The sequence below is a fragment of the Bacillus rossius genome, chromosome 2 (assembly GCF_032445375.1).
Source record: "Bacillus rossius redtenbacheri isolate Brsri chromosome 2, Brsri_v3, whole genome shotgun sequence".
In the NCBI taxonomy this organism is placed as follows: Eukaryota; Metazoa; Arthropoda; class Insecta; order Phasmatodea; family Bacillidae; genus Bacillus; species Bacillus rossius.
The window spans coordinates 69,695,062-69,710,991 of record NC_086331.1 but is presented as its reverse complement, the minus strand read 5'-3'; the positions used below and the strand labels follow the sequence as shown (position 1 = coordinate 69,710,991).

The following is a 15,930-nucleotide window of genomic DNA, read 5'->3' as shown; positions in this document are numbered from 1 at the left end:
TAACTCATAATTTTTATTAATTACTTAATTTCATAATAAACATTGAAAAGTTTTATGTGTGGTTCTTTTTCTAAATAACAGATATGTCACAATGTAATCCCCACAAACTGCGTAGTTTTAAAGTGAAAGCTGAACAAATAGCGCATAACCTAAGTATGTAATTTGAGAGATTTTTTTTATGTAGCAACTGATGTGTACTATTTCTCTTTGCAAAAGTTAATAAGCTTTTACTGTCCAGTCCCTTGGAAAATCTTATAGGGTTTTACTATATTTGTTATGACAAGAATACAAATAAAATTTGGTTTTCAAGTTGAAATGACTAATAGGATTTTTTTTATTGTTCATGTGATTTTTCCGTTACTGTTTAGCTAGACAGTATTGAAAAATCTTTGAATGCTTTTTGCCTGTTTAATTTGTTGCTTATTTTTAATGTATTTGATTATAAAGTCCCATTAAATCATAAAAAAAAGTGTATTTATATCGCACAAATGACATCCTCAACAGTGAACGTTGGTATGCGACACACTCATGAGTTATGCTATATCAAATATTCGTTATTTCAAAGTGTTTATTTTCGAGGTCATGTTGAATAAGAATAGTGTGTTTGTATTTGTATTAAAAAATTTGAATATTCGCACAGGCCTACTTTTATGTAATATTCAAAGTAGGTTGAAGGTATTTCCATAGTTGCCTTGTTTGAAAAGTAAATTGGTGTAATTTGTAGTAGTGTATTTTTCAAATAAATGTGTTTTATGATAAAACAATTATTTTAAGCATATAGATTAGTAACATTTAGGAATGCTGTTTACAGAACGCAGGACCAGCACCTAGTCCATTGGGGCAGATGCCACCAAATGATGGCTTACCTGGTGGTCCAATGCCGCCTGGATTTTTTCCAGTAGGTTTTCAAGTAATTCTTTAAGTAAATTGTTTGTGAATTTACAGTTGGTTTTAATCTTATACTCAGAACACTTTTGTGTTATTTTTATCATTAATGAAAGAAAATTGGCACCTTTTCCAGTTACTTGGCTGTGTGGGTCATGATATCTAAGTATAGTCAACTCTGAATTTTTTGCTTTGTGGCTTAACACTTCTTTTTAAGAGCTGCTATCAAGTGGAGACTGATAGCAATAAAATGTTTATCTAACTCTACAGTTTAGAATTTACACACTATCAGGTATTTCATCCTACCTTTGCTCATTGGCTTTCACAAAGGTGGGCATACATAAAGTATAAATTGTTTTGATAATTTGGTTTTACTAGCATGTTATCAAAAGCATGTTACTTGAATGTGTTGTGTTTTGATGTTAAATTTTTTATTTTTCTTAAGTTTACTTGAACATTTTTATACTGAAATAACAGCCACTACAATAATTTGTGTAAAAGTTGCATATTCATACTATGTTAACATAGAAAGTTGCTTTCCATATAAATTCTCATAATTTTTTTTTCTTCCATTGTTATGATGAAACCTCTGATAAAATTTAGTCTCTTCCATTTTGCATTTTTAATTTCTTTCAAAGTTTATAAATTGATGTGTTTTGGCTCAAGAATTATTTGTCAGTACTGTCCTTAGTCATGCATGATCTTAACAATTGATTAGTGAATAAATACCACTTTTTATATTTTGGTTTGCATTTTTTTTGTGCTTCTGAATGTCCCCAGATCAATGTTGTGTTTTATGACCAAGCATGTCATATTTAATATTCATTTTAAGTTTTCCATATTATTTTACCAATGACATATTTTTCACCATCCAATAACACTTTATATCTGTACGCAAATGCCAAATCCTGCTGTATTTTTGCCATTTTCAATAACCATTCAAGAAAATTTCAAATCCATGCTTGCATATTAGTGTTCATATTCTGGTTATATTTTGCATGATATGAGATGTGCAGCATGTGATTTTGAAAAATATATCTCCTTGAATGTTTTACTTTTATTGCTATATTCATCAATATTATAAAACATTCTCCATCAATGATTTGTCATAACTTGACCCTCATATTGACAGTGGATTTGGCTGTGTTACAGAACTCCACAATGAGGCCATCTCCACCAACACATCCGTCGTCACAGCCGTCCCCTCATCCTCAGCCCCCACCCCCACACAGTCAAATGATGTCCAGTCAGGTGAGTGTGTTTGGTCTCTGCCTTTTTTTTTTACAATACCTTTTTTGTTTTTGCTTTTTTCTCCTCATTGTTTTTTCTTACAAATATTATATTTATGCATTTTAGTTTGCTTGTAAGCTGGTGTTATTTGGTGTTTTGTGGTTTGCAAAGCCATATTTATGTTGGTGTTTATTACTATGTGCTTGTTGTGTTGATCCCCCATTTTTCCATGCATACTATCCATTCAGTTCTTTTTTCAAAACCAATTTATCAAGCTAGTAACTAAATTTAGATTTAGTTTGGTGAATATTACTTTGGAAAAAGAAAATATTTAACCAGAAAAGTACTTTAAGGAAGAATTTGGTGCATCTTTTGTAGGTGTTAAGTAGAGATGAACGAGTCTGTAAATTTTGGGGTTGAGCCGAGCGAGTTCATTATTTATACTGTTGAGTCTAGACTTGATTAATTTGTGGTAGTCAAGCTCGAGTAGTTACACAAGGTTTTTTTTTAACATATAGAGCAAGGCTGCCATTGGTTTCTAACTTAAATTCTGGACTTAACACTAAAAAAAATCCTGGAAACTTGAAGTAGAAATCCTGTAAATAATCTTAGAAACTTAAACTGAAATACTGTAAAATCCTCACGATCTAAAGAAAATAATGATACACCAAAATTTTAACCAGGAGACTTACCAAAAATGTACTCACTTTTGTCACTATAAAACTTGTAAAGTAAAAATAGCCGAAATAGACAAGACATTTTCATGATTAACTATTTTAAAACAAACTTTTGAAACCATACAAAAATATTTAACGTTATTTCTACCCAATCAATTGTATGTGGTCATGAAGTTGGCTTGTTTGTTTATGTTTTCGTTACAGAGAAAAATACATGACAATAGTTGTGGACTGCTATGCTAGAATAATACTTAGTTGATAAAAATACTGTCATTCACTAACAAACTCAATAACTGTTTAAGATTTTTTCTTTCTTCATCACCCTTTTGTTTCCTAGCAGATACTTGCATCAAAGAGTTCAGCATTGGTGAATTGACTGAATGCTCTCTCTAAACTCACATTACTTTGAGAGAAAATCAACATTGCTCTTGCCAACTTGCAGAGTGTTGGAAAATGTGGTTTGCCATTTCTCTCACACCTGGACACTTTGTGCCAGAAAAAATCTGAATTCTGATGCATAGAGCCAAGATTATATGGTTTTATGTGAAATATTTAATTTTTATTTGAAATTAACCCCAAACCGGGATAAATGTGAAATATTTTGATGTCGACTGGGGCTGCACCCTCCTTAAGCCCTCTGTGCCTTACATCTCGTCTGGACCCTCTCCTCCCACCATCTTCCTGTTTCAAACTGCCCGCCAACGAGTGTGTGTGCGCACGCCGGCGTGCATGTTTGTCTGCCCTGCAAGAGGTGATTGGAGTCTGTGCCACGCACCCGTAAAATAATACTTTAATTAAAATAGTTTGTAATTTCACTTATATTTTATACCCCGAGTGTTTCGTTTTCTTTCAACTTAAGTAATGATTGAGCAGCTCAATGCACAAACACTTTGAGAACGCACCCAGGCGTGGGCAGTTTATGTTTTGAACTTAATTAATAATTGCCAATACAAGTAAATGTTATTAATTTGTAATAAGTAATTGTAATTTAGTATTCAGTGCGCGAGAGGTTCTGTTGCCTTTTCTGTTTCGTCACGTAAATATGAACGGCCTAACAGTAATTAAATTGCTTCCTGCCACCATGATACCTAGACGACTGGCAATCTATCTTGATTGCCACCTGGAGCAGGACGCAGCGACCATGTGTGATTCCTTCCCGTCCTCTGGCGTGTGGGGACACCTAGGAACCACTCTGGTTAATTATACACGTATGTCCCATATTTACATTCTGTAGTGTGTATAGGTAAGCATTCTGTCTATGTACGTACTTAATTAGCAATTCATAATATGACATTTACAGGTTAAGAATATTAACAAAATTATCACAAAACATATGGAAAGTGTACTAAAGCAAAAGTTATATTTTTCAAAGAAAAGAAATACAGCAAAGGTTTCTCAAAAAAATTACACATACATACATACTAGGTTAAGTCACTACTACATACAATGTTAAATTACCAGTTTTGAAATACATACTACAATACAGTAATAGCAAATAAGTATAGCTACAAAGACAGGGTGGCCACCAGCCTTGAATTTCGGGAAAAGCGGGAAATATGCGTGAAAAACCCTGGAATTATGCTTGAATTATTTGTTGTCGCCGGGACTTTTTTATATCGCACAGTATGTTAGGTATTCAGATCATGTTTTATCCTAGAGTTTTTGGTGATATTAGAACTACGATGTCACTTGAAACAAAAGCCAGCAGTAATTTTAACCGGCTGATAACTTCGTTACTGATATAATTTACCGTTGTTTTGGACAACAGTTTATTTATAACGACCACAGCCTTGTTCTGTGACGTAGGCGACTGAATACCAAACAGCAAACAGTTGAACACCTTGCGCATCTAAATTTTCAAGATGGCTGTGTTTTTTAAGGTGAATTTTCAGTTCTAAACGTGGAATAAATATGATTTTAAAAAGACTTAGGACATTCGACCTAAAGAGACGTTCGGTACTTATGAGATGTTAATTTACCATATATCTTATAAGAAAATATTTTTTATATAAATTGATTTTCCGTATCGGTTTAAACCAAATTTTACCAAATGGTAAAAACGGTGCCAGCGTGTTCATACCGGGACTAGTACACAAAGCAGTTTTTTTCCCTTCAAGATGCGATTCAGGTGGGAAGATTTGAACTTTCACTTGTGTGTTAATAGTGTGTGTCAATGTTATTTCACGTTTTAGCTGTTGATAAAAACAGCTAATTGTGGATATTTTTAATTGTTCGTGGCGGGGTAGCAAGCGTTTAAGTTTTAAGCACCGTAAACTGCCAATTTTCCGTAAGTTAAAGTTGTTTTCTTAACTTTACTATTTATAAATAATGTGAGATACCCAATGATATAAATTTTATACGTAAACATGTTACAAAATGGTAACTTTTTATTTAACCTAAAACCATAGAATGCATTTTTATAAATAATAGGTTCAGCTTTTTAATCTTCAGTTCTTTAAAATAAATATATTTTATAATATTTAAATAATTAGGCTATGTATGTTGTACCTCATTAAATCTGTTTAGGTTAGTAATATAGGATAAATATTGTAAACTATGACTGCACAATTTTTAAAATTTCTTTGGTTTAGAACATATGATTGAATTTTTTTTTATGTTAGGATAGTGTTGACAGTATAAATATTCATAGGGTTTGTATAGTTAGTACATAATAATTGGTAATGCAAACAGCACTTTACCTAGTTAAAATGGTAACCAAACACAACTGCTCAAACCTAGGATATGCTGTTGCTCATGTTGTTATTTTACTTAGATTCTTAGATTAGGCAGGGCAAGGTCCTTTATGCAGATTTAAAGACTTAAACTAGATGCTTTGTCAATCATTGTCCAGTTCTGTTTTTTCAAGCCGCAGTAAGTTACAATTTTTTTCCAGGTTTAAAATAATGTCACATTCTAAGGACAGACATGGGAAGACATAATTCCAAAAAAGGTGGTTGTTGGACCCTCAGTTTAAAGAGTGGGTTCAAGAAGTTGCTAGTGATGTGTATGCAGCAAGGTGCAGTTTGTGTCCGACATCGCTTATTTCAGTCAGTAGCATGGGTCGACAAGCACTTACCAGTCATATATCTGGCATCAAACATAAAGACAGGGCAAAAGCTTTAACTGCATCACCAGCTATTAGTTCTTTCTTCACTTTTTCACCCTCTATCAGTTCACTTCCAATTGATTCTTCCACACCTACTGTGCCCGGCAGATAACTTGGCATTTGAGCTCCCTAGTCCTGTCTTTGGTAAAGGGGAGGACGAAGAGAAAGCGATACCCCTTTGTCAAGGTCAGCGGCCAGGTTTGTACTAGCAGAACAGAAAACATACACTACGTAAGTCTGTATCCACGCCCGTGGGGGCCCCAGGGCGTTAAGGCCTTTTGGCTAAGAGCGCTGGGTTACCAAACCAAAAGTGAGAAATCCTATGAATTATACTTATACTACATAAGTGTAACATTGTGTAAATTGCAATGGTTATGCTCAAATGTTTGTACTCATCTGTCAGGAAAAGTAACAAACTATTATCTAAACCTGCAACGTTTTACTTTGTCCCATCAAATATACTTACGGTGTCTGCTAATTATTATGCTAACCAAAATTAATTGAAATGTTGTTAACTCAGTAACTAACGAAAACCAGACACGATTTATTTTGGAAAACTAGGCCATTAAATGTAAAATAAATTTAAAACTATGCTTCTCAATTCATTGTGTTCTCAAAGTTATTTTTAAACAAAGTCTCACAAGAAGAAGCAAATGACCAAAACATTACGCAGTTGTAGCTCTCCGCGCGAAAGCTATCTCACAGTTGATGACACAGGAGCCAGTCTAGCCCTTATCGTTCTCCGTTTTCTGTACCTAAAACGTGCCATTTAGCGTTGGATTTACATTTAAATAAACATGGAGCTTGTTATGTTAGATTTGCTGCTTTAACTTCATATCGGTCGTTTAGGAAACACCTGACTACCAACGTTAATGGCATTTAAAAAATGCTTGTGTATGTGTGGCTTTATATTTTAATGCGCCTTTAATTGATTATTTAATATAAATGTAAATACAATTGGCATTGTACTTCCTCTTTAGAATGCATATTATAACCTTCAAAACCTCATATATATTATATGATTTGTTTAATGTAAGTGTGAAGTTCTCTTTCCATGATAATTGTTGTATTAGGTGACGAAAAACAAAATTAAGTTAAAATTAATGACTATTACTATTTGATTGTCAGCATTCATAGTGTACAAACAATGCAGAACATATAACTTAAATGTTAAACTTTCCATTTAAGCCAATTTTGCACTTTTTTGGAGTAATACCAACTTATACTATAGAATATATGTATTAGTATAATAATTACATAATTTAATAAATTCTAGGAAATGTACCCAAAATCACCCAGAGTGTACTACGCTTATTTACGAAGTATGAAATATGCCTCACATTCCTGTTGGGGCCGCGGTTGTCTACTAGTCGTCAGTTTCGCTTCTGGGAATCGTGCCGGGCGATGTCGCTGGTCGGCGGGCTTTTTCTAGGTACTCCCGTTTTCCCCGTTCTATCATTTCGTCAACGCTTTATACTCATCATTTCTATACAATAGGCTATCAAGACCTTCTTGTTAATAGCTGCCCAACTCACACACACCCTAACTGTCCAAATATTTTACTCCACTATACACTACATAACAGTAACGTAGTAAATATATATTTCCATTGTTTATTAAATACCTACTTAAAATACCTTTTTTTTTCCTGGCGTAGTCTGTGGGTCATGTGGTCGTTCTTTGCTGACTTTACGAATCCTGACTGTGGTCCATTCACTCACACCCGTGTACTTCGCTGCTTTTGCCGTCCGTCTCTGTAAAGGCTCGAGCAGACATTTATTTTCCGCTTCTTCATAACAACACTGCATCACGGTTTTTATTATTTCCCGCTCTCCGCTATGTATCACTTTACCGCACCTCTGCGAGCTGCCACCTTCCCCTTCCATTTTCGGGTATACACTGAAGGGTGATATTTTCCTAACAGCCACTACACGGCTCTTGGCTACGTGTCGCCTGCTTACCCCCTCTTCTTTCTCCGGTCCCGCTGTCCCCGCACCCCCGTGCTGAGAAACGCCAAGATAACTGCCGGGCACAGTACCAGTTCAACACAAAACCATGTAACTGTGGAGCTGCAATCAGAAAGTGAAAAGAACACAAACGTAATTCAAACAACATATTCTAAATCAGCGGGACTTCAGAAATTTATTTTGAATGAAAACGTAACAAAAGCTGAAATTATTTGGTGCATGCAGACTGATACGTCTCATAAGTTAATGCGAATGGCAGCCAAATATGTGAATCTTTTTGAACCTATGTTCCCCGATAGTGACATTGCATGCAAAATGAAGCTTCAGAGAACTAAAATAGGTTACACACTACTGTTTGGGCTTGCACCATTTTTCAGGCGAGAACTAGAAAAAATTGTAGCAATGTGTGTTCAGTTTGTTCTTGGATTTGATGAGTCTCTTAATAAGGTGAGCCAGCGTCAACAAATGGATATGAACGTTCGATACTGGGACACCGAGAAAGATGAGGTATGCACTCGTTATTACACTTCAGCATTTTTGGGCTCTTGAAAAGCTAGTGATCTTAAACTTAAACTTAAAAACATTCTTTAAGTTTCTGTGGATGGACCCAATGTCAACCTTAAGTTTTTGAAGGATCTTAACCTTCGACAAATCACCTTAGTTTTGTTACATATCTGTGCACTTGGGGCCTTTTGAGACCCCAACTTAAAATGTGGGTAAATGTATATAAGTTGCACATATCTTGTAATGTTACAAATTACCATGTATTTATTATCTATTTTAATGTTACACTACCCAGTGTTCTAATTACACGTTACAACAACATTTTAGGGCACATGGGGTCTTTTAGGACCCCAATAATATTTGAGATTTTATATATGTAATACGCCATGTAGTGATTTACATATTTGTACTCATAATATTTTACGACATTTTAGATGTTTCACTTTGGAAGAATGTGGACAACCACAGAAAGTTTTAATGATTTTTACATTTTTAGTCATATTTCTCAATCATTTGAAATGTCCCTGTCAAAATAACATATTTATGTCATTATAACACACAATGTTGTTGTTCTTGAAAATGTATGCTCACATAATTATATAGTATGTCTAATTTGCAGACATACAAAACGATTTTTATATTCACAATATAATTTTCAATCACTCTCTGCAGCGCAGCTAGAACACTTGACAAAGTTTTCACTATGCGAGCTGCATACATTGTATCCACAGGAGTTGCACACAGATTTAATTTTTTTATCTTTGGTTCTTGGACACAAGTGACATCGTTTTCTCTTGTTACTTGTAGGAATATATTCACTTGATGTTTGCTTTTTGTAGCCAAGTGCAAGAAGGCCACTTTTCACACCCTTCTGAATGCATTTACCATTCTGCAGCCTTTTTTCTATGTATGGATGAACAAGCTGGCGTCCCAGTTGTAACAAAAAATGACGCCTTTTGTGTTTTACATTTCCAAAATCTTCAGGGTTATAAAATACCCAAACGATAAGTGATGCAATACCAGCAACATCCAGGAGATTATAAAATAACAAAAGTGGCCAGCGCCTTGTGTTACGTTTGCAACTATAAGTAGCCACCATTTTGTCCAGTGTATCTACACCTCCTTTCTTTGAATTGTAGTGCATTATTATCTCCGGCTTCTGTTCAGTTCCTTGTACAGTTGTGGAATGGTGCATTGACGAAATAAGTATAACTGAACTGGATTTTTTAGGCACATATGACACCATAGTTAGATTACCAGCAAAACCAAATACAGATGAATGGATTTCTCTACATTTATGAGGCAACATTTCCTTAGGAATTTCCACCTTATTTTTACGCAGTGTCCCCACGAATGTTGTGTTCTCTTTCAATAACTGTTGAACCAAAGGAATACTAGTAAAAAAATTGTCAGCAACAATGTTTCGTCCTTTGTTTTTCCATTTTCTGACTAGTTCATTGACAACCCTAGAGCCTTGGTTTTGGTCTCTCGTACCGTGTGTGGGCTTGCCCAGATATATTTGGCCATTTAGCGGAAAAGATGTATCAGAGTCACATAACCACCAAATTTTGACGCCATATTTTGCTGGTTTGCTCTTCATGTACTGACGGAAAGGACATTTTCCTCTAAACCCAACTAACTGTTCATCAACTGTCATGTCAAAACCAGGTACATATGACTCTGAAAGTTTCTGTACAAATGTATCCCATATTTCACGCAAAGCTGCAAGTTTATCTTCCTGTTGGCGTGCCACACGTGTTGCCTTATTATCAAAACGAATCATCTTTGTTATCTCTTTGAATCTTTTCAAGGGCATAGTAGCTCGGAATATTGGCCTGCCATGTTCCTCATTCCATAGCTCACTGAGCTCTTCTCTGTTAGCACGATACACACCAGCACACAACAATAGTCCAATGTAAGCCTCAATTTCCATTTCGTTTGTATCTTTCCATATTTTATGTTCAGTGTTCGCATCTGATATATTACAATCATTCATAACTCGTTCCGCTTCTCTATTAGTTTCCCTTACAATAGTACTGACCATTTCTGGTGTCACAAATGTCCCAAATGCTTCTTTTACTGAACCCGGGCGATTACACTTCACTCCAGGTTTATCACGAACTATATTGTGCTTCAACGTTTGCCTTTGTGTTGGTGGATCCCTAAACCATTTCATTCCATTTTTAGCTATGTAATACTGGCCAGACAAGTTACTTTCTATTTCCGAGTCATCATCTGATATTTGTAAAGCATCATCTTGATAATCTTCATCTTCAAGTGCATCACTTTCATTTTCAGTTGTTGGATTACTGTCACTTGAACTTGAAATATTTTCACTGTCACTTATCTCTTGCAACATCTTTAGTAATATACTTCTTCCTTCTTCACTGGAGTGGCGTTTGCCTTCAATTCTGAAATAAACAAAAACATTTACCCTTATTTTCAAGGTGAGCGGATGCCCACTGTAGATAGTTACTGTGAACAAAATACAGTATCTTAGTTTTTGCAAGGAAGGAATAAGTGGCATTGTATAATATACCAAAACAAGTTTCTTGTATTTATTACTAATACTCGAATGCAGGGATGGACATTTTTATTGGTCTGTTTATTGCTATTTTTATGCTGTACAATATAAGTGTAATATATATATATATATATATATATATATATATATATATATATAATATAAAATAATTTATTTATATTTTGAATTTTTCCTAGAAACAGCATTGGCGTTATAAAAGAACAACAAATTTATGGGCATGGAATTGGAAATATGGACATTGAGGAACTTCAACTATTTTCTGGAATGATAGTTGCAAAAACCACTATAATGCACACGACCGAGAGCAAACACACAACCTCCAGAGTTTGCATCAGATATTGTAAATAGTGAAGTGTTTGAACGTTATTATTGTAAAAAAATTACTGAACACAATGTAGCTAGAGAATACGATTTTTTATGAACTTCCCATGCCTGTGAAAATTAGTAGGCTATAATAAACAAAAAAGGTATGAAATGTTTCAAACCGTAGAACATCAAAAACGATCCACCGCCCGAGAAAAGCAAATGGCACTTGAAAAAAACATTGTAGAGTGTAAATGGACGCTTTCTCTATGAGTCAAAACAAGCTCACTTTGTTACATCTGCTTTGAACTTTTATAGGGCACGACGACAAAGATGCCCAAAGCGAACACATCCTATTGATAAAATGTATTGAAAGCACTAGTAAACTTTTGCTCGTAAAATAAAAAATATATAAGCAGCCTAGGCCATCATTTTGAATGATAAAATGCGGACTAAAATTGTACTGCTACTTACATAATTTCTTCATCCATATTTTATGTTTTTCTATATTCTTCTTTTACGATTCATGTTTCGTGGAATATATTGTTCCTAAAGAATATGCAATTTTATAATCACGTCTCCACAACTTGTAAAATATAACGCTAAATAATGATAGTTCAAAACTAGTAACACAATCACTCCACGCAACAAAACTCATGGGTACAAATACAACTGCCGAGCAGTTGCGATAGCTGATGCGCCAAGAGGATACCATTAGCGCTATCTGTTTACTCATTTAGGAACTGCCAGTAGAGTTATTTCTAGCTCCGTTGTCTCAAGCAATAATATAAAGATAAATTTTTTGAAAATTAATTTTATACATTAGATATAAGTTATCTTTGAGTGGGGGTACAAAAGACCCCAAGTGCACTGTGAAAGAGACTTAAAGTTAAAATATTTATTACACAGATATTTTGAAACCAAACATTTCCAGAATTTGAACAAAGCACCTAAAACACATTTTAAAGAAATGTCCTAAAATAACATAAGTCACAGGCTAAACATATGAATGCTACGAAGTGAAACATTTTCGTGGGGTCCAGAAAGACCCCACGTGATGTGTCGAAGGTTAAGGCTGTAATGAAAGATGAATCTGAAGAAAATCCTGAAATATTGGACATTGGAAGTTGTGGTCTGCATACATTATATAATGCTTTCAAAACTGCCATGCTTGCAACGGGTTGGAATGTGGTAGTGTTTCTTAGAGCACTCTACAATTTTTTGAAAGATGTGCCATCTCGTCGTGCTTTGTACACTGCTCACACAAAATCGGACCTCTTCCCTTTGAAGTTTTGCCCGGTCCGTTGGCATAAAATGCCAATGTTGCACAGAGAGCTATTGACATGCTTCCTCATCTCCGTGTCTTTTTAAAAGCAGTTGAGAAAGAAAATACAATACCTATGTCTGCGAGTTTTATGATTGTTGAGAAAAATGTTAAAGATGACAAAAGCATTGCGTGTGATGTTGAACCATTTCTGCGAGAATTTCAATCAGATTGGCCTCTTGCACCTTTATTGTACTCGTCTCTCTCCTGTCTTGTGGAAACAGTAATGGAGCGATTTGTGAAGGCTTCACTTGTCTCAACATCTGTCAACGTAGAGAACAATGAAAATCTTCTTGATTCAAAATATGTAGAAGTTGGGTTTTCAACCAAGCAAGAATTGAGAAAGTGCAGAGATCTTGCAGAACGGCAGATTTTAATTTTCAAGCACGACTGCAGAAATGGTCTTCAGAAGTTTGTTCTGAAGATGATGAACAAATCTCCTTTGAAGTACAAGCTAACCAAAGCTTTATCTTGCCTTGATCCATCTGTAGCAGCAAAAAAAGAAATTGGAAATATTAGCTTCAAAAATCTTTTGGATATTTTGGTTGACAAAAACTTTGTTGATGGTACTTCTGCTGACAAAGAAGCACATGAGTTCAAACAGGTTGTTGCCACTAAAACTGAGCATTTAGAATCATTTAAGCGTAAGGAAGATCATTTAGACAAGTTCTGGGTGCAGGTACTAGGAACAGGTGATGCATTCAGCACCGTTCGTAAAGTAATGCAGCTTACTCTGATTATGTCGCATGGAAATGCCAACATTGAAAGAGGTTTCTTCTATCAATTCAGTGTGTATTGTAGAAAACATGATGGAGGAGACACTTGTAGCACATAGACTTATCTATGATGCAGTGACTGCGGTTTGAGGAGTTGAGAATGTAATCATTAACAAAGGTCTCATTCATGCAGCTCGTAATGGGAGTTTGAACTACAAGCAGACCCTAGAAGCAAAGAAAAAGAGTGATACAACAAAGGAGGATGAAATCAAAAGAAAAACTAATTCATTGGCATTAAAAGAATTGGCTGAAAAGAAACAGAAAATTATGGAAGATGCCAGAAGAGAAGCTGAACTAATAGATTCCAAAATTAATGCTTTTTCCGAAAAGAAGTAATCCTGCAGAATAAAAGACACTTGTTTGACTTTTTAATAATTCTTTGTTTTGGGTAAATTTTCTGTTGCCTTTTTTTCTGTTAATAGTGCAGTAGATAAAAATAATATTTGTTATATATGTTTTGTAGGTATACGCAGGCTTAGCGTGTTTTAACAAGAAAAGTGACTCATTCATAGGTAGAGACCGGAAAAATTCGCTATTCATTTCGCGATAGGCTAAAATACAAATCGTTATACCTCAGTGCTGCCTCCGTTATTGGTTCACAACTCACCTGGATGACTCTGGGTCAATGAGAAACACCAAACCAAAGCTTTATCGAATCACAGGCTGCTACGCTGGAACGTCTCACAAGACAGCAGCCAATGAGTGGGTGGCATTTGACCGAGTGTACGTAGAACTATGAATTTCATCCTACAGGTCATTGAACCCGTGAATTTTTCCGGTCCCTATTCATAGGACATTATTATTTCTAATGTGTCTTGTACGGGAAAATAATGGACACTGACTACATATTTTTAAAAACTTCTACTTAGCAAACTCATTCAATCACGTGTTAATGGTAAGTTCAGAATTGTTCTATTTCACAATTAAGTTTTAAATTACAACTTTAAATGATTTCTTCTACCACATCTTTGTGTGAAACATATGTTTGTAAATGCTATGTGTTTCTAGCTTCGAAATGATTAAATCACAGAGTGTTATGTTTAAAAATTAAGCTTTTCAATATAAATACGTATACATTTTTGCAGTTTCGCCATTAAGAGAATTCCTTGAAAAATTTGATTTTGTACCTTGAAAACCGGGAAATGTGCATGAATTTTAAAATCAAAGTTTGGTGGCCACCCTGAAAAAGCAACTTACAATTTACTGCATGAAAAATCTGATATTTTGGTTTGCTTTAATTGCTGGCTGCTCAGTTCCTTTATTTTTTTTGTCTATATGATTCAACTGGTCAAACAAACTGTCTGGACAGTTGAACCCAGAAAAATAATTCCCCAAAACTGAAACTGCTTCCAGAGCTTCATGCTTGTGAGGCATAGGGATTTCTTCATCTTCATCTTCATAACCATCACCATCTCCATCTCCATCAGGTTGCTTTTCTTTCATGTGCGAACTGACAATATCATCAAGACATTTTTCTTCTGTAGTTTGCACATGACTGTCAATTTTGACAAAGTCTCTGAACAAACTGACAGAATTTTCTTCCAGTATTCGTCCTCTACGCTGTCACATGGTTCACTGTCCTCATATGTACACACTGTTTCTGAACTTGGAAAACCTGCCTTTCTGAAACAATTTGAAATTATTGATGTTGTAACTTGTTTCCATGCATAGGCAATTTCATGCACTGCATCCAGAATATTGATTTTTTTCCTTTGGGATTTTTGCCAGTATCCAAGAGATTCAAAATTTTTTGGACCAACCTTTTCCTGTACTTCAACTTAAAGGCATGTATGGTGCCTAAGTCCAAAGGCTGAAGCTCACTGGTGCAGTTGGCAGGGAAAAAAACAAACTTTACATTCCTTAAATTTAAATCCTGAGGGTGATCTGGGTACTGGTCAAGAAACAGTAAAATTTTTCTCCCCTTAACACCCATTGCTGCATCCAGAGCACACAGATGATGTTGAAAGATTTTTTGACGTCATCCAGGCGTTATGATTTTTGAAATATTTTGTTTGCAAAGTTTTTATGTTTTTAAAACACCTTGGATTCTGTGCCTTCCCTATCACTAATAGTTGAAGTTTCTCACTGCCGTCTGAATTGCTCATTAGCAAAACTGTGAGCCTTTGTTTACTAAGTTTACCACCATGACATTGCTCCCCTTTTAAATGCATTGTTTTGTGTGGGAGAAGAGAATAAAGCAGGCCTGTTTCATTTGCATTAAAAATGTCCTTTGGGTCATATCCGTGTATGTATTTGTGCAACTGCTCTTGTTTCCACACTTCTGCGATCGTAGAGTCTACACTTCTAAATTGTCCACATACTGCTTTATATACCAGGTTATGTCATTTGAAACAGTCAATCCAACCATTGGATGCACGAAACTTATTAATTCCTAGCTGCGTAGCTATAAACTCCACCATTTCTCTCCACAAAACACCGTTTATGGGTACATTCGAGGCGCTTGCACCCACAAATCATTCCTTCAAAAGTACTTAAAGTTCTTCATATTTTGATGTGTGAATGTATTTTCTCTTCTTAGAAAACCACCACACAGATGCATTTTCATAAATAATTTCCTGATTTTGACAATTGTGTTCAGAGTTGAAATTGGCT

At 35.1% G+C, this 15,930-nt stretch overlaps 1 protein-coding gene across 4 annotated transcripts in view; it reads left to right on the top strand.

Annotated features, from left to right (window-relative positions):
* Positions 1–15,930, top strand: part of LOC134529353 (single-stranded DNA-binding protein 3) — a 309,711-nt gene that overhangs the window by 57,472 nt on the left and 236,309 nt on the right. For all 4 annotated transcript variants that reach the window (XM_063363330.1, XM_063363329.1, XM_063363331.1 and 1 more), the window contains exons 6-7: positions 812–898; positions 2,038–2,136. In XM_063363330.1, coding sequence (XP_063219400.1) covers positions 812–898; positions 2,038–2,136 — 186 coding nt within the window. The remainder of the gene's footprint in view (positions 1–811; positions 899–2,037; positions 2,137–15,930) is intronic.